This window comes from Toxorhynchites rutilus, chromosome 3, assembly GCF_029784135.1.
Source record: "Toxorhynchites rutilus septentrionalis strain SRP chromosome 3, ASM2978413v1, whole genome shotgun sequence".
In the NCBI taxonomy this organism is placed as follows: domain Eukaryota; kingdom Metazoa; phylum Arthropoda; class Insecta; order Diptera; family Culicidae; genus Toxorhynchites; species Toxorhynchites rutilus.
Genome location: NC_073746.1, coordinates 48,275,679 through 48,295,370, shown reverse-complemented (window position 1 = coordinate 48,295,370; position 19,692 = coordinate 48,275,679). Strand labels below are relative to the sequence as shown.

Here is a 19,692-nt window from a genome sequence, read left to right as displayed (position 1 = left end):
TCTCACATTATCATGCCGGGTGTTCGGGTTCGATTCCCGTTCTGGCCGGGGGATTTTTTCGTCAAAGAAATTTCCTTCGACTTGCACTGTGATCACGCGTATTCTAGAGCTTGCCCCTCGGAATACATTCAAGGCGTGTTATTTGGCTTAGAAAATCTCAACTAAGTATTAATAAATGACGCTAGTTAATGCATACGTTGAGACGGCAAAAGTTCCACAGGGAACGTAAACGCCATTCAAGAAGAAGAAGAAATTTGACAGACAGATTATGACAAATTATCGCGCGATATCGCTAAGCATTGTAAAGAGCTGCATTGAAAAATATCGCGAGTGAGTATTTCGCATGCGATAAAAAGCCTGCATTGTAAAGGAAGCATTACGCGTTTTAATTTGCGCTTTAAATTCTCGCGTAACTTTTGAAAAGGTCCTATGTAACAAATGTAAACAAATCGAGTTAATGGATGCACGCTATTAGTTTTCAATCATTGAATGTATTACAAAAACAATCGTTCACGTATCTATCTTCTTCATCTTTTTGTCGCCGATACAAAAAATATCCAATGTACAGATTCGAATTTTAAGCACCCGACTGTTACTTCGGACGCCACTTTCCGCCGACGGCCGAAACGTCCGAAGTAACAAAGCAGTCAAAACAACTCGCAAGCGTACTCCGGTCGTTTTGGAATTTGTTTCTTACAGGTGTTGTTATCGATTTCAGTGCAATTCAACGAGTAATCAATAATAATCAGTTTTGAGAACGAAATTCTGATATTTGGATGGTTGTTTATTAGTTAGTTTCAATTTTTTATAGTGCAACGTAATATGTCCAATGTGCAAACGCGGGCAGTCAAAACGTCCAATGTAACATTTTTCGCTCCGAGGCTTCAACCTTAATCTCAAATCACGGAACAATAGTTACGATTGGTTTTACGGAGTTATTCTTGACAGCTAGTGGTGAAAACAGTGATAAAAATTGATAGCTTTTAAGACAATTCGCGAAATAATGTTCGGGTCTTCAACTACGTTTTTCTCGAGTTGGCGAAAATGTTACATTGGACCTTTTCAAAAGTTACGCGAGAATTCATCGTTATCTTTAAGAGTACATTTTAAAAAAGCTCTTTGATACTATTTTCCACTAATATCAGAAAATTGGAGAAGGTGGATTTTATTTCTAAAACAACACACTTACACAACGCGATACATTAAAATTAAAAATGTGGTAACAGCTTTTGAATAGATGAGAAATACTCTGAATTTACAATGAAACTACATCCCATGAAAAGATTTCTCTAACTCCGGGGCGCGCAGATTTTTGCAAACGCGCCCTTAGGCCAGGCGCAAATTGAGAAGCGTATAGCGCGAGTAATTTGGCGCGATATAGTGCCTGTTTTTGTGGCTAATGAAAACAGATAGAACGGCGCAAATTGGCGAGGAAACCCGAGATGGCGCAGCGCTCGTGAGAGACGACTCGCGTGACGTTGTGGCTGAACCACAGTTTTTCGTGCTTGTCGTGCCGACTGTGATGGTTGTGGTGGTGAACAATCATATAGCGCCGTGAGTCTGGCACTGTATGGTTGTGCCGGTCGGGTAGTTGTGTTAGTAAACAAATATATCGCGCAACTCTGTGTGAATCAAAAATTGTATGCGAGTGGCACGTAATCCACAGCAAACTGCGACTCAATATGCTACGTTTGTGGTACACATGAGTCATGTTGGTCGTCTTGTGCTAGCTCACAAGCGCTATACGCTCCTCAATTTGCGCTTTGCCTTACAGTAGCCGTTCAGTATTACATTGATATCTCTAGGCCATGTTTGCGAAATCACCTTTTGGGGGAAGTCAAGATGGTTTTCAATCAAATCCGCGTCGTTCACTCGATCGGGGGAATAAATAGAGAGTTGCGTCAGTCGTGAGTATCGTAATCCATATTTGATCCACCGTCGAGCTTACAGAAGAAATAAGCGGACGGGATTTTAAACCCGAGTGAACATCGAGCAGAACACCGCCTCCAATGCTTTTGGTGCTGTTCGAAGTCGACCTGTATTGTCGATAAAATGAGCATTTGTTGTCAAAAATCTGCATCGTCGAAGTATTATCGTTGAGCCAAGTTCCAGAAAGAGCGTAAATATCATAGCACTCGTCACTGAATGCTGATTGGCACTCGGCGAAAGGGCTGTTGAACCCACTAACGTTTTGGTAGTACATCAGGGCTTTCGAGGAGAGAGGTATGATGTTACTATCTCGCGAATTGAAGTCGGAATAGGAATCGAGGATATGTCAGGACAGGAATACTTGCATTGGCGGACAATTTGGAAGACCTCATCTTCAGCACTAAATTCAGGGTTAGTGACGACTTAGATGACAAGAATGGGAAAAAGAGCGACCGATGTTCGAACACAGCTGATGGCACGACTGAACTAGGCGGATGGAAGTCCCAGATATTAATTGTATTTGGCGTCCCGGTTCGGATGAAGGAGAATGTGGTTCTTCTTTTTCTTAGTGCCATACGTTTCTAGAGGAACTTCCCCGTCTCAACGTAGTATTACTTGCGTCATTTTTATTAGTACTTAGTTGAGTTCTCTATAGCAAATTACATGCCTTGAATGCATTCTGAGTGACAAGCTCTAGAATACGCGTGACCATAGTGCAAGACGGGGAAAATTTCTCTGACGAAAAATTCCACCGACCAGAACGGGAATCGAACCCGAACTCCCGGCATGTTGTATATGACGCTAACCACTCGGCCACGGGAGCACCAAAAAGGTGAGTGTAAGAGCCCCCGCAGACTGCAGACTGATTTGTCGGCTGATAGTTTGGTCGGCTTTTTAATCAGTACGGAGAGGTATGCATGTGCGTACATTACACCGATTCAGTTGGGTTGGTTTTTACACCATAAGGCCGACCCGATCAAACTGTTGATTGACAGAAAGTCTGTAGTATGCGGGGGCTCTAATACCCTTCAATAATGATGCGTGCATCCTGGTATCAGTGATATTATTGAAAATGCAAATGACAATGCAGTTCAAGAACATCCAGAGAACATTGAAGCTAAATCTGGGGTGGCATTGCGCATTTCGAAATGAGTAACTCGTTTCGAGAAAATTCTAACTCAAATCGAAATGGTTTTAGTATTATGTATATTTTTCAAGTTCATATTTTCGGTGTACTAGATTTAGAGCAAAATTTGTCTCGTAATCTTTTGGGTTCGTAAACAATGCTAATCAAAGGCATGTCAAAATGGTCGAAACGAACAAAAATCACTCGTTTCGAAATGCGCAATGTCACCCCTGCTTTAATGGTTTTGCTCAAGACGGGTCTATGGTAACAGTACGGAAGAAAGCAGAAGGGGAATTATTTCCTTGAAGCGTGAAAGAGACAGACTGATCACGAGCGAGCTTGGACACAAGCGTATTGTGTATTGTTTGCAAACAAAACACAGTAAACTTCCAAGATGGCTGAAGAGTGGTTTTAGCAAGTTGGCCCACCTTAGGATATACTTCTACGCGCCTTGGTTTTGCTTATGCGGCGTGATAAGTAAATGAGTTTGAAGTTCTCATGTTGATGAAAGCAAGATGTATAGAAGTATTACTAAGGTGAGGCCGTATCTTCAGTAAGTTAGTGAGGGGAGTGGTAAGTAGTGAGGAATGTGAGAGGGGATTATTTACAAAAAAAAGGCGGCAGAGAGACTGCCGAGTGATTGTGTCACAAGTGTGTTAGATTCTGCTTGAGGAACAAATTTTCTTCGAGTCTTATCAATGGTTAATGATGATTTATTTGCAGCATGAAACGACGACCGCAAAGTCTGTGATGGAATTTGGTTGGAGTTTACATTGACCAGGAACAATCGCAGCTGAAATTCTTGCTGGATCGTGTCATTTTTTATTTGCATCAGTCTAAGGTATTTGTTCTCATTCTGGTTCAATCGCCATTTCTCCAGGCGTAAATCGATAGCATATCGACGATGTCGTTTGAAAAGAGTAGTGAGAACTACATAATGTTTTTTTCTTTATTTTCACTGTGGATCATGATGTCGCCTAGGAATGCATGGAGTCCATCCGAACCTGTTATCATCCTTGCCATCTGTTTCTGGAATGCGCCAAGAGCTTAACCGTTACTTCGGTACAGGTAACGATGGGTGTTGATTATCATAAGTTTCTTTGACACATGGACTTCTACTCGCAGGTACACGTCGGTAAGATGAATAATACTGGGGACACGTTTGCCGACTAGTTTGAGGCGAATATCTCCGGGCGTTGGGAGAGTGTGGTTTGCTCCAAGCGCTGCCTCGAGTCCGGTGGAATAATCGGCGCAGATACGCATGTATGCCAATGATAAGGAGCTGCCCGATCGGAGAATTTGATGAGCGTGATAATATCCATACGTTGGAGCAGTTCCGATTCTTCTTCTACTTTTTAAGCGGCACAGAAAGGAACCGCTCGCTTGTATCAAAAAATTGACTGCCCATCGTGTTTTAGGTTCAGACGAACTTTAGTTTTAGTGCAGTGACTCAGATGTTATTAAAAAAAACTTCGAAGCCCCGAGTTAGGAAGTGCTAATCATTACAAAGGAACTTGGAAAGTTTCACCTGATTGCAGTGTGCAGCAAGTGGTTTTAACCAAAGATCGAATGCATTCATCAGTCCATTCCAATTACGTTTAGATATTTGACCGAAATTACGTAGAAATACTCCATTCGAACTGGCTTATGATGTTCAATGTACTGAACTCCCCTACCGAATCAAGAGGTTCTTCATGCACGAATGTTACATCCATTTGTGTGGAATTGAACGTAGGTCAATAATCTTATAATTTTTTTGTGTGATCACCGAAATGTCGAAACAAAAGTCGAGCTTAAGATCCGCTTAGGAGCCGTAGAAGTTGACGGAAACATATCTCGTACGACTCTGTATATGCATCACTGACTGAATCGTCTTCATTTGCGTTTTCTTGTCTTTCTTGTTGACCATCTTGTCGCCTGCGGATGTTGACTGAGGACTGACAATGCTCTGAAATGCATAGCTCCACACTATCAGCACGGAAATGAAGAAGTTTTACCGTCTGTTGTTGTTGGTTTTGATTGACTGTTTCTTGATCTGCCGAACCGCCTAAACCGAAGCTGAACGATTCTTCCACCAACGCCACATCATGCTTGAGGTTTGACAGGCCCTGGCATTCGGTCATCAAACCATAGGTGTTCACATCGGATGTATCGGAGCTTCGATAGGATATGGGTGTCTGTCGTCGTTTTGAGGCTGCAGTTGAACACCAAATGCCTCGCACTCGCACGGTTCACCACCCCGGCACAAGTGACGAAATTATCGGTTTCGTTCTTAATAAGGTGAATGCAATCGTAATGCTTACAGAACAAAGACTTTTGCTGTCCAAATATCAACTTCGGCTTCAACTTGTCCACAACCTGATGGAACGTGAAATTGCGTTGTTCATATGACAAAAGAAAATTCAAAACCGTAACGCTGAGGTTACACAGTGGAGCCGCACCTTTCCCAAGTCATTCAGGGTGCTACCATCCTGCCTGAAGCAAACTTAGTACTTTGAGAACCGTACCGAAAATCATTTACCGACAAAAGTTTGATGTTTGAGAGCTAAGCTCATGCTTCCCGATATTCTTCCTCAACCATCATCATTTGTTCGTTGATATATCCGATGCAGCGAATCAGTGCGATGAATCTTTAACTTCAGAAGGTTTTGCGTACGTGACTTCGATCGGTTCTGACATGAACAGTGGAAAACCGACACAAAACTCGAAGCACAGAATGCCCAAACACGATACTTTGTAACCCGCGACGCTGGTGAAAGCGCGCGAGCCAGTCGCTACCGGGGTTTTGCGCAGATTAGCGGTTGATTTAAGCGCCACTCCCGCGAGGGAGACCAACCACCGTGTTCTTAATTGTTGCCCGACTATTGAGACACCCAAAACCTTAGGGCGGGTTTGTCCTTCAATCTCGAAAACCCGGTTTGTTCCACGACTGTTTCCTGCGCTCTACAAAGACCCGCGACACCACTCGTCCGCGATAAAAAGTAAGCACAGAAGAGCTACAAAATCGGTTCCAGAAACGTCGTTTCTGCCGAAAATCTCATCATCGGCCCTACTCGTTATAACGATCTTCCATCCACCTCGAAACTAGCTTCAGAGGGCGGGGAACGGGGGTTGATGAATGTACTACAAAAGAAAAGGAGTCCCAATCCTGGGCTCGTGACCTAACTTCAAACTAAACACGGTTTGTCGGTAATTAGGCTACCGCTGGCCAGTAAATGAATCAGATTTTTTTTCTAATTCTACATTGAACGTCATTTATTGTTCATAACAAAAAAAAACAGAACGTCAATTCAATTCTAGTGATGCATAGATATTTAAAATAAAAAAGAACAATTCATACTACGTTTTCAATATTCAATCATCCTATCATATAACAAAATTTCGTTCATTCCATTCCTGAGTCTTGAACCTCGACTCATCGAGCTCAGAATACGACGCGTCTTCTCACTGACCTAATCCTCCATTCCTATATGCATTCGTTTTATTCTGATGAACTTATCATCATCACTGTGCTATTTTAGCACGCTTCAAAATGTGTGGCTTTGTGCGTGTGGTATTTTTAGTAGTGTGGCTCTATTGTTCTCTTATGTTTGGATATATCCCTACATGCGCATGTGTTAATGGGTATATATTTAGAACGGTACTCACGACCTTTTACTTGGTGAATTTTCCGCCGGCGGCTTTTCCCCACTCATGGGGTGGTTGACGATGAACGCAGGTGGTGAATGCTGGCGGCGAATCCTGAAGATTTCCACCGCACACGCGATCGTCGTGCGGAGTTCCTCTCAAGCGAGGCGTTTCGCTTATGCAGCTGTATACGCGGCCACCTTTATCGCCGGTGACGACTAGATGATCCCAAATGATGGTGATGCAGGTTATGATGAACCGATGGTGTTAAGGCGTGATCACCACCGCACACGTGTTCTTCGTGCGGTCTCTCTCCCGGGAGCAAGTTCGCGCCAAAGTGTCCTTGCGCGGCCTCGTTTTTGGATATAGGCGGCGATGGAATCCCAAAAGCTGATCGTGGGGTCAGAAGCGGCTTGCCCTAAATGCACACACTACAAAGAACGGAGAAAAAAAACCACACGTATGCCACATTGGTTATTTTATCTAGCCACATGTCGTAAATGCCATTGAAGCTTACCTCTACTTTCTTCGACGGATGCACAGGAGGGCACTAATTATAATATTGTCTCTAACTTGCTAATGCCTAACTAAGAGCTAATAAAAAAAAACCATTAGCACACCAACCACGAGGTAACTATTACCGACTACCTTTCCGTCTACTTTGCGCGATATAGTAAAATATATCCGCTCCTGTCCTCTTCCACGGTCACGATTGGAATGAAAGATTATACTTTTCGGTCCTCAGATCAGCGGGACATTCTTCGAAACCGAAACTACGTAATTATTAGCGAACAATTCCGTAGTTATTCCGAAGTTCTTCTGTGCTAGCTTCTATCTCGCTTTTAAACATTCTCGGGCTATATTGTCTTTAACTCCCGAGCACAGTTGAAGTCGATTCTCTTCCCGGGTTTTGAGACAAAAAAACCCCACCGAGAGATTTGCGGAAAAGTGTTCATAACGAAAATGAACAAGGTGTATTTGATGATTTCGGGTTTCAATTAGCGTCCTGGCTTAATTGAGCCGCCGAGTCACATCTGGCACTCAAAATGGTTAGCCGCCCAAATGTAAAAAAAGAGTGGCACTCGCATTGCCGTCCATCCAAGACGCAAACTTCTGAACAGAAGAACTCAGACTCACACAACTGAGTTGTGTTGAATGTGGATTTCAAATATAAGAACCGAGGGGATCTACAATGTTGTAATATGTGGTACCATGCTACAACTTTTCATACCTCAAGATATGCACATAGCCATGACAGGTTGTTGTTTACTTGTTGGTCGGCGAACCTTTGCAATGTTCAGTTTCGTCCGCAGTCATCAGCAACAAGATCCATGGGACAAATTGCAATGGATGTGCGAACGACGACACCCACTTCCCGCGCACACAGCAGGAAGGAACTCCGAAGAAAAGACATACAAATATTCCATCAAAATCACGAAATATTTCCTCCTATAACCTCATGGCTGATTCACGCAGTCAATATCCTTCCAAAAACCATCTCCGGTAGCAGGTAATCCAGTGGCCGCAAAGCGTTTTCCGTCGACTCCATCCTCCAATTTCACGTTGTCATCATTCGGCTTCAGATCGCTATAAATAATATTGTCAGCGTTGCAATTGAATCTGCTATTTGATAAGTGTATTTTCTTGCCACTCTTTCCTCAAAACGTTCATTGGGTGATTGTTTCCTATATATATATATATATATATATATATATATATATATATATATATATATATATATATATATATATATATATATATATATATATATATATATATATATATATATATATATATATATTCCTATAAGTTCTAGCACAAAATAAAACCTACACTCTCTTCATGAAACCGGATACAAACGAAGAATGTAAAAAAAAGTAAACATTAGAAACAATATCGGAAATTGCCATTATATACTCACTTCAATCACAATTATATTTCGACTTTCTACAAAATCTGCTTCTCTGACCGTCCATGTTTGCTTTCTCCGCGCGAATAAACTCGACAGAACAAAATAAAAATCAACGAGATCGTGCTTGCTTCCATCGAAGAGATGGCTGTGATGCAAATGGCCGCATCGCATTGCGACTTGTTTATAATCAACGTATTGTGTTTTGTTTATAATAAGAGACGAATGAACTCTCAGAGTTTAAAGTCTCTCTAATTCAATACCTTCCTTCCTTCCTTTGTTTATAAACAGAACACCGTAGACTTTCAAGATGGCTGCAGAGCGGTTTTAGCAGATTGGCCCACCTAGTAGTAATACTTCTATAGATCTTGGATGAAAGATTCAAGACATTTGTGAAATATTGGCAGCTTTGTAAATTGGCAACTCAGATAGAAATTGTTTTTTTTCTCAGGGTTTGGAATGCTTTAAGTGCGATTCACATACAACATCCACGTCACGTTCACGTTCCGTCACGTCACGGTGCGTCAATTATTCTTCCATGTAATTCCTGTTGAAGCATTCACATACACCAGCAACGGCAAGTCGAAGTTGCCGTTGCCGGTGTATGTGAATGTTTGCATAAGAACTGCTTGGAAAGATAATTGACGCAACGTGACGGGACGGAACGTGAACGTGATGTGGATGTTGTATGTGAATCGCACTTTATTCGTCTCTGTTTATTTATTTCACCGACTGGCTCTCGAGTCCCGGCTTTCCAAGTGTTTAGCAATGCTTTCAGTTAATTTTTATGGGAAATAGTTAATAATTTATGCTCGAGAGTAATATTCACGTAAGGAAAACTACGTGGGAATTTCGAAATATCGAAGCTATCTTGGTAAGCAATTATACATACATTAATACATTAATGAGTACAATTATATACGCATTGCTTTCCTCACTTAAGAAATTTACAAAAGATTTCTTATAATTTTAAGAGCTACAGCAAATGTTGTGCAAAAATAGGCTTTTTTCGTACAAAGCACATTTTGGTCTTTGTATTAGGAATTGTTACACTAGCAGAGGAGAGTTATATAACGTAAGTAGAAATAAGTCCGATATCTAAATTAAGTCATAGAAGATTCTTTCAGAAATGCTATCGTGTTCTTGGCGTGACGGAGCAATCCGACCAGAACACCGTTCGTCAGGCTTATATAGCGCTGGTAAAAAAATTCCACCCGGACAGTGGCAATCCAGAAGCAAGCGCGGAAAGATTTCACGAACTTGACAACGCTTTCCGAATACTGCAGGAGAAATTTTCCAAATCTCGCCGAGGTATCATTGAGGACATGCAAGATAAGGTCAAGGTGTTTGATATCCGCCACACCGCGCCCCAGCATCGACAGTATCTCACATTCGACGGCGTAGGAATGGGAACACCTGCCCAACGACAGAAGCAGTACCAAACAGTGCGCGCACAGCGAGCCCAGGAAAGAGTTCTGGAGCACAGGATGTCCAAGGCTCAGGCTACCGAGATGGCTCTCATGAAAAAGGGAGATTATTACAAGAAGCATGAAATCAAAACCAAATACGGATACGACCGGGTCGTCGAGGATCTGATACAAGAGGCGATGTCGCGGGGAGATTTTAGTAATTTATCTGGTTTTGGAAAACCGCTACCCGATCATCAGAGCCAAAATCCGTACGTCGATTTCACTACGCATAAGATAAACAAAATTATGCTGGACAATGGTTTCACGCCCGAATGGATCACGCTCCACAAGGAAATAAAAGAGGACAGAGAGGATTTGACGAAAAGTTTAACAACAGAAAGACAATCGTTGGGGGCGGTTCCGTTGAATCCCCAGGATGAGTACAAATGGACCAAAGCATTGGAAGCACATGAAAATGTAGTTGGTAGTATAAATAAAAAAATTGATAAATTCAATCTGATTGTGCCGGTGTTGAACAAACAGATGATGCGTGTCGATTTGAAGAAACTAAGCGGACAGATTTTGGAGATCAAACAGTATGAATATCATGTTCAGCCGGAAAATAGTTTGCTATCGTCCGAAAATCAACCTCAGGACGCTGGCAGAGCGAATATATTCAGCTTCATCGGGTCTCTCTTGAAATGATTTTGCTGTTCGTAAAGTTGTATATATTAGAATATTTTGAATTATTCTTTGGGTTCGATTAAATAAATATGATATATGGTGCTATATTTATTGATCTAAAATAAGGGAAGTTTTTCGGAAAATTTGTACCTTAAAAAACTAGTTTTTACTAGTATGAACATAAATAATTTTATTATTCTTTCTCAGAAAACGATAACATTGTTTAACCCTACATTACACTTCTAATTGAATATTATACACAAAATATCTCCCATGCATAACGATTTTCTATGTGGAACCGAACATCATCACAAAACGAAACTTATTTAAACAATTACGGCTGGAGTAGCGGTTGTCTGCCATTTCCATTTCTAAACATTAACTATTCTTTTAGCGAAAAAGAACCACAGAATTTGGTCTAGTATTCAAAATTTTGTCGCAAAAGTTTGTATCCTCAACATTAAAGCTCTCGCTGTGTAACATAAAAAGCAGAAACTTCAGTCCGTTACTGTATTTAGAAAATGTCTTTACAAAAGTTATTCTATTGTTTCGATGCGCGTTATATATGTTTGTGTATGAATTGCGAATGCAGAAATATTATCAGAAGTCCTCTGCACTCGATTTTTTTAAATGTTTTATGTATATCTGTAACACTAAGTGAAACAAATAGATTGTATTAAAGTACAATTGATATTTACATTACACAAACTGTTTTTACTACCAGCATTTCTAACAATATAGTTGGTGCGAATAGATGAGAACTAAAGCCGAAGTTATAGCAATGCTATTTACAGTCCAAAATACTCTCTTATTTCAATTTGTCCGCGTCCTCAAGCCTAGGCAGCCGGCGTATCGGGAATAATTGATGTGAAGAACGATAGAACCAAAGTTCGCAGGAAAGCGGCTACGTCGTTGAAGTTCACGCGGTTCTCTTCCTGTACGGGGTTTGATTGGTCCTCTTGTTCGTCTGGAATCGCAACGTCTGCAGGTGATGTTCCTTCAGTCATTGACTGAGCGGACTTATCTTGGGATTCTGGGATAGTTTCCGAATTGGAGCTACCGATGGTATTGTCTTTCTCCGATGAATCAATGACTTCGGCAGAATTCACGGTGTCAGCAGCTGAAGGTGCTGGAACCGGGTTTTGTGCCGCTTGAAGATCATTAACTGCTACATCCGCAGCAACCGGCCTGGGAGGAACCATTCGTGCCCGAGGAATGACATTTGGTCTCACTCCGTGAGCATTGTTGATCTGTTGAACGACAATTCTGCGAGCTTGTTCCAGTCGATCGGTGTTATTGTTTCGAAAAAAGCCGAGTTGATATCTGTAAGTTAATGAACGAGAAAATGAGAATGAGTAAATTATTTTTGCAGGTCTATGAAGTCTTGAGAACATAGTAAAGACTTGTTAATCAGCAGTTTTATATTGTCAGATGAAGACTCCGATCGGTATTTTTGTACCGTTTGGAGAGGGGATTTTTAGTGTCATTTGTGTTCCACGGAATGGGAAGATTTATTTTACTGAATTTATTTTCACCGGCTCGGAAACGTAAAGTATACGTAAGCCATGTTTATGAATAGGGAAAAGCCTGTGAGAAAATCAAAGCAAATGTCCTTTCTCAAAATGGCAAAAAACCCTCCTTGGAACTAAGGAACTAAACAGGAGGATTGCGTACATCTGGATATTTTTGAGTTCTGGAAGAAATAGTTGAAGAAAAATGAAAATTTCAATAACGGTAGACTTTTTACTAACAATGAGAGGGAATCCATACAAAAGATGTAATCATTGATCTACTCGTCAAAACACTTATAAGCTGTTGAATTTCAGACAAGAAATACGAAGAAAATCTGAAACTTACGATGAAAAATTGTCGGCAGTGTATATTGCAGCGAATTCCCCAACCAACACCGAACAGGGTAAACTAATAGCGAATTCGTTTTTAAAACTGAGTCAGTGCCAAACTGACTCTGTAATAAAAAAAACGTTTTCAGTTTCACGAATGCGGTGGTTTGTTGGTGTGCGTTATACAGTCTGATTTGTTTATATTTACGACGGCAAATGTACAGTGTCGACGTCTGGTGGTGATATTAGTGCTTGGGAGGTAAATTGTTCTCCATCAGATCAGAAGGGCCAAGTGCAGTGTAAACATATAAAAGTTTGAATGAAAATTTTTACTTAATATTGTTTGATTACCTAACACATGTAGTTCTGACACTCACTTAACCATTTGTCGATGCATTTCCTGTTTGTTCCACAAATAATTACTATTATAATATAAAACCATCATTAGACACAGTTTTCGTTCAATATTCTGCGATATCGGAAAAAAACTTTTATTTAATCACATAAAATAACTATTCGATACGTTAAAGTAAATTTTCATTCATAATTTTGATTTTGAAATTTATTCCACCTGAATATTCATCATTATTTTCACCTCCCAATGAAAGCACACGTAGCTTAATGCCGTCTACTCTACTCTTCAAAATCAGAATCCGAATTGGATTACGATTCCAATAATACAAAAGCAAAGCAGCAGGTTTTCCATTTTCATAGTCTTTATTTTTAGATTTTCCAAAACAATAACGGAACTTGACAGTTCAGTATAGTTGTATTGGTGAACCCGAGTGCCAACCCGTGAAACATCTCAGTGCGAAACTAACAGCTTTCGGGGCGAACTAGTGCGACACTGAGTGCGAAACTGAGTGAATAAAAAAACGTTTTGACAGCAGTTAGTGCGGCACTGGGGTTGAAACTTAACAAAAACGAATTCGCTATAAGGCGGCGGTGACACTGGATGCAGAGAAGTGATCGTACAAATTGTATGCAATAGTGAAAGTAAACAACCACATTGAGTTGTATTGGTGTGGTTACATTGCTTCCCCCTTGCTTCGTTCGAATTCGTCTGTTTCTATCGAACAAAATTGTTTGTTTCTATTCGTACAATCAAATTTTCGTGCGTACTCCTATCCAAAGTAACCTTAGACTAAGCCTTCGGAATGTATAGCAGTTGTTATTGAATAAAATTCACAGCCTGTGGATCCATTGAAGTTAGATCCATCAGTGAAAAAAGATTTGGTTGAAAAGGTTGAATAAATTCTTATTAAACCCTTTTGTTGTGAAGAACAAATCTCGCGTAACTTTTGAAAATGTCCTATGTAACAAATGTAAACAAATCGAGTTAATGGATGCACGCTATTAGTTTTCAATCATTGAATATATTACAAAAACAATCGTTCACGTATCTATCTTCTTCATCTTTTTGTCGCCGATACAAAAAATATCCAATGTACAGATTCGAATTTCAAGCACCCGGCTGTTACTTCGGACGCCATTTTCCTCCGACGGCCGAAACGTCCGAAGTAACAAAGCAGTCAAAACAACTCGCAGTCGTACTTCGGTCGTTTTGGAATTTGTTTCTTACAGGTGTTGTTATCGATTTCAGTGCAATTCAACGAGTGATAACAATAATAATCAGTCTTTAGAACGAAATGCTGATATTTGGATTGTTGTTTATTAGTTAGTTTCAAATTTTTATAGTGCAACGTAATATGTCAAATGTGCAAACGCGGGCAGTCAAAACGTCCAATGTAACATTTTTCGCTCCGAGGCTTCAACCTTAATCTCAAATCACGGAACAATAGTTACGATTGTTTTTACGAAGTTATTCTTCACAGCTAGTGGTGAAAACAGTGATAAAGATTGATAGCTTTTAAGACAATTCGCGAAATAATGTTCGGGTCTTCAACTACGTTTTTCTCGAGTTGGCGAAAATGTTCCATTGGACCTTTTCAAAAGTTACGCGAGAAATGTGCTTTTGAGTATTCAAGCTACAAAAGAATAAACTGCAGTTAATTTGTTGAATTATATTCAACACCGTTAGTGCTATAACTATTTTGCTTCAGGAACTTGACCATATTATGGATGGTTATCAGAGATGCCAAGTTTAAAGACATGTCTTCATTTTGAAGACATTTTGAAGTCATCATGAAATCTGTAAAGACATTTCAGTATGGTAGCGTATGTGAATTTTTGAGACATATTATTTCTATACAATTCTAGCTATTGGCTGAAAATATCGTCAAAAGAAGTGGGACTTTTGTTTCAGTGTCATTCACTCGCTTTTTATCAGTGTCACTTATTCACTTTTATTCTTTTAATCAATGGAGACTTTTGTCTCGTTCTTCTTTTTTTCAAAATTTTTCCAAGCAGAAAATCCACAGGTATGAATACAATAACAAAGCGACTTGTACTTTAAATTCTGGAGAACTTCAAGCGGTCTGAATACACATTCCCCTTTATTTTGCGCGGCGAATGACATGACATGACTTAAGTCACGGTGTTCCCGAATGTCGAATGGCGTGACTACAGTTTATAACTTAACCCTTTGAGGCACACAATTTTAGAAAATAAAAATACCCATGTTGCACGAAAAATTGTATTACATTCAACACTGAAATAAATTCGGGTGTTGTCATATCATCGTATGCCTACGCCAACGTATGCCTTGCCAACGCAATCGAATATATTTCTGACACTTGCTAATGGTGTTGCCAACTGCTTTAAATAAGTAGGTTTATGAACACGAAGCTATTCTATTATTTCGAGGTAGATCAAAAAATGTCCCACCATGCGTTATTACGCATCAAAAAGGTGGAACCACCGTGCCCCAAAGGGATATGGTAGATCTTGAATCGTGTCCTCATATGTTATCGACTCAGGCGTCAAATAGGAGCTGAAAAGTAAAGTCTCAATAAAGTCCTCAATAAAGCGAGAAAATTTGGTATCAGAATTGGAATGATTGTGACATTGTATTTTTATCATTTTGGGACTATACTATACAATAGATTAACCTAGAAATCGAAGGTTTTCCGGTTACGTACAATTTCATTAATTAGTTTTATGGATATGATTTGAGTAATAACCAAAACTTCAAAGCTAAAATAAACAAATTTAGTTATCACAGTTTCGTTTTTGTGGAAGAACTGGAGCGATATTTTCTCAATCAACGGTGTATCAAGCTAATTATCCTTTTTAAATTCATAAAATTTAGTTCGCAGTTGCGGAATGTATTCTTTGTTCGCATTTATTGAAGTAAACTCTCAAGGTAAGGTTAATAAAAAACGCTATATAACAATGCCAATTAGAATAAACATTGAATAAGCAATCAAACTGTGGCGAAACGTAAGTTATGAATGTTAATCTTCTTCGGTATGATTGTGAAGACATTTGAAAAAATCACCTGGCATCCCTGATGGTTACTAAGACCAATGTATGTAGAATAGAAAGTACCCTTAGAAAAATCCTCGGTCGAAAACTACTAAATACATTTGGTAATGCAAAATTAGTAGAATGTACAAATTTTTTGTACATATTGTCAACAAACCCGCATCCCTACCAGAGATTAGTATATTTTACTCGATAACATTAGTAAGCTTGGATATTGTCATATCTGAAAATTGGTGAGAAAAGCGCGTATTAACCATTTTCATTGTTCCCATAAGGCAATACGGAGGTATAATAAGGATATAGTTCTGATACGTGCATTTTCGGCGAGAAAATGTAGCCGATATTGGGCTTCCGAATCATGGTTCTGCTTGACATATGTGTTTATTAGTACGGTCGAAAATGACTATAGATTGGTAGTATTTACCAAAAAATTCGTTATATTTACTAATTATTTCTCTCAGTGTAAGGGATATTTCCTTTGTATACACACGTAGAGCACATGTGTTACACACACAATGAAGTTAGTAATAAAAAATCCGCAATTTGTTCGAAGTTCTCAAGTTTATATTTCTCGATTTTAGAAGTTCTAAAAATCATAAAAAGTGACAAAATCGCAAGTCCGCATGAGCCGACGGTAAACACGATAGTGTACCCCTTTTGCTTCTTCTTTCTTTGTTTTTAAGAGGTTTTAAACTTGGAAGTTCATTCGCCTCTAATACCCCTTTTTTATTGCAAGTAAGGTTTTTTGTGATTTTTGATCGATTTCATACTGAACAGTTTTTGTTTACTTCAGCAAAATGTTGAAGTACCACGTCTCGCGATGCCGGAACAAAATAATTTCAAATGAGACAAACTAATCGTTCTCAGCTATCCCGGCACGTCAACTTTGTTTTACGAGTTAGTGAGGCGTCGAAGATTTATACAAATTTTATACAAATACGGATTTTTTTGGAGCTCTTTCCTCTAAAAAGCTTGGAGGAGGAAGTAGTTTTTCTCTTCCTGTCTCTTTCCGTAATTGTTGGATCAAAGTTAGTATCCGATTCATCATCATCTGATAATTCAGGGAAAGGATTTTCTGGAACCTCGGATAATCTGAGGTGAAGCTGCATATCAGCGAAAGGTCGATTGTTGCAAGTGTTTTCATCATGGTCGACTCCACATTTAGAGCATTTCATTCTATCGCCCCAGCAGGTTTTTGTATGATCCAAGTGTTTGCAATTAGAACATATAATTATTTTGGGAGTAAATAAGCGAATTGGGAGACGAAGTTTATTAATGAGCACATAATTTGGAAGCAGTATGGCCTGAAAGGATATTCTAAAAGAGCTAGATAGAAAATACTTCTTTTCTGTGTTTTTAATTATCAATGAATTCAGGGATCTGATTTAAGGTCTCCGTAAACAAAGTCTCCGAAAACAAAGGAAAAGAAGAAGAAGAACCTTTTATTGAAAAAATATTGAACCAGCAAAAAAAATGGATTTTGTTTTCGTAATTATTGATTGTAGTCGTTTTTTGTTGTTTTCATGGCTTTGGACTAGTCGGTGCTATATTTTTCAATGTTTTGAGGATTTTTTACATAACATATCTCGATATCAGAGATGCTAATTTTTCGTTTTTATTATATGATTTTCCGAATATACAGAAAATCTGTATATTTTTGAGATGATGAAAATATATTTTAACGTTATCTCATAGTTTGATCGTTCGAACAAATGAGTTTGAGATACTGGAGAATACGTGTAAAGTGTGATTCCCGGATAAAATCGGAAAGGAAATAAGACGAACAGAAATAACCGGACAGAAAATAGCGTAAGATGGTCTGTGGTACCGTGTGCGAGTATACGAGTTATGATTTTGCGCGCGAGAACAGAATACATTTCCAAAAATAGCTAAATGTCCAAAATACCTATAATTGTGGAAATTCCTCAGATCGTGGTGCAATTGTTTTGAATTGCAATGAATGATATATTGCAAAACAATTGACCGGACAAACGTAATGCACCAAGCAAACGTATGCCGTCCTTTGACAGACCTCACTGAAGGATCGCATTTTATGTTTCAAACTATCCGGGCAATCAGTGGAATACAGGTTTTCTTGCGAGAGACCGCCGTTTCCAAAGGCGGGTCAGCGATCAACTCGGATCGCGTCATCTCTGCGACTTGAGGCCACCTCGATTGCTTTTCCTCGTTAGATAGCCCTCATTACATTGATCTCATAATAAATTTCGAAAAACGAAAACGAAAAAATTAATGTATAATAAAATTATGTTTTGTTTTGCGAGGCATTTATACTAGTGATGAAACGGATAGTGACATGACACAAATAGAGTGTAAAATGTGAGAAAGAAAGAAATACATAGGGCCTGATCACGAACATCACTGCCTCGTACGCTTTCACGTCACTTACACTTCACTTAATCTTTTTGTGTCTATCATCATTGTCACGGACAGTTGCGTGTAAAAATGAACTCCGTGAAGTGAAAGTGTTCATTCCCGTTTATAAGAGACACGTAGGTTGCATAATGTTGGGTGTTTGAACGTTGTGTCGGTTGCATAATTTCGGACGTTTGAACGTTATGTAGGTAAAATTTATACAGCGTATGAGATAATATTCCATTTAATTAATTGTATATTTTAGAATGACAAGTTTGCGATTATACCTCGATGATTAGTTTTCTGAATCAAATGTTGGCTCAAAGATGAGGAGGAGTACTTGGTTGCTCGGGAATAATGTAGTTGTTGAACTAGAGAAAAAAAAACATGACTATTATGTTTAATAATCGAAATCTCACATACTCTTGTACTTAGCTCTGTCTTACTCGTTTGAATAGTGAGAAATATTTAGAATCATTTTTTATGAACCGTTTCTACAATTTTGATGAATAATAATATCTTCTATATCTCAGAACAAACCCGAATTTATCCACCTCACGATCAGTATAATCTGAGCCATATAGGATTCTGAAGTTTAATCCTCTTATCCTTCCCATCCAATGAGGTTTAATTTAATTATTTAAACAGAAACTGGTCAGCAGCGTTGGTCAGAAGCATAATCCTCATAGAAAACATCTGATGGGTTTCAAGAAATTTGACAAAAGCGGAAAGTGATTCAGATTTTCTTTGAACGGATATCAAAATTATGGAAAAAGAACTAGAGAAGAATTTAAAAACAGTATCTTGTGCATGCTTTGCAATGATAAACTAATTTTTTCCTTGTTTGAAACTTACTATCACTTTTTTAATATTCTTTCATTCAAAGTATGTCTTCAAAACAATACCGTTGAAAATATCTATAAAGTAAAAAGTTATAACTATCATCATGATTCTGGTCTGGTCCGCCAATTGTGAATGTTCGCCATGTTTCAATAAGCCTACGTGAACTACATTTTTAATCCTTAGTTACATACCATAGCGCATTTACCGAATCCAAATAAACAAATTTACGTCCTCTGGACACGTTAGAATTTTGTTCTAAAAATGCCACCAGGCGGGTAAATTGCTGTTTGTTTATCTTTTGTTTCTTAAACAAAACAAGACAAGATTCAAAATGTTAGCAAAAAAGCTAAATAAATACGAAATTAAACTGACTCCATCCCGCGTGACTAGCTTTCACCATCTGAAACACAAGTGACAAATATACCTGTTTTTCTCCGTGACATGACAGTATCGTGGTATTCATAATAACACCGAGTTCATCAAAGTTGTCACGACGGATGAACTCTTCTGGATTCTACACACACGGTGACAGTCGTAATAAGGTTGTATACAACTCACTTCGTT

The 19,692-nt window shown here is 39.0% G+C and overlaps 2 protein-coding genes and 1 long non-coding RNA gene across 8 annotated transcripts in view; 2 read left to right on the top strand and 1 right to left on the bottom strand.

The window, feature by feature from the left end:
• Positions 1 to 3,795: 3,795 nt before the first annotated feature.
• LOC129779592 (uncharacterized) lies at positions 3,796 to 4,907 on the top strand. The gene is made up of 3 exons (XR_008743713.1): positions 3,796 to 3,896; positions 4,037 to 4,123; positions 4,181 to 4,907. It is a non-coding gene; the product is annotated as an uncharacterized LOC129779592 (long non-coding RNA).
• Positions 4,908 to 9,145: 4,238 nt separating this feature from the next.
• On the top strand, positions 9,146 to 10,787 carry LOC129775967 (dnaJ homolog subfamily C member 28). 3 transcript variants are annotated; one of them, XM_055781270.1, is made up of 3 exons: positions 9,146 to 9,465; positions 9,548 to 9,666; positions 9,719 to 10,787. In XM_055781270.1, the coding sequence occupies exons 2-3, from the start codon at positions 9,577 to 9,579 to the stop codon at positions 10,703 to 10,705; spliced, it is 1,077 nt and encodes a 358-aa protein (XP_055637245.1). In that variant the 5' UTR covers positions 9,146 to 9,465; positions 9,548 to 9,576; the 3' UTR covers positions 10,706 to 10,787. The 3 variants fall into 3 exon arrangements, with proteins under 3 accessions (XP_055637245.1, XP_055637244.1, XP_055637243.1); XM_055781269.1 differs by having other exon boundaries at positions 9,147 to 9,465; positions 9,566 to 9,666; XM_055781268.1 differs by having other exon boundaries at positions 9,147 to 9,465; positions 9,535 to 9,666.
• Positions 10,788 to 10,847: 60 nt separating this feature from the next.
• Positions 10,848 to 19,692, bottom strand: part of LOC129775966 (homocysteine-responsive endoplasmic reticulum-resident ubiquitin-like domain member 2 protein) — a 28,069-nt gene continuing 19,224 nt past the window's right edge. For all 4 annotated transcript variants that reach the window (XM_055781264.1, XM_055781267.1, XM_055781266.1 and 1 more), the window contains exon 4: positions 10,848 to 12,007. In XM_055781264.1, coding sequence (XP_055637239.1) covers positions 11,521 to 12,007 — 487 coding nt within the window. In that variant the 3' untranslated portion in view covers positions 10,848 to 11,520. The remainder of the gene's footprint in view (positions 12,008 to 19,692) is intronic.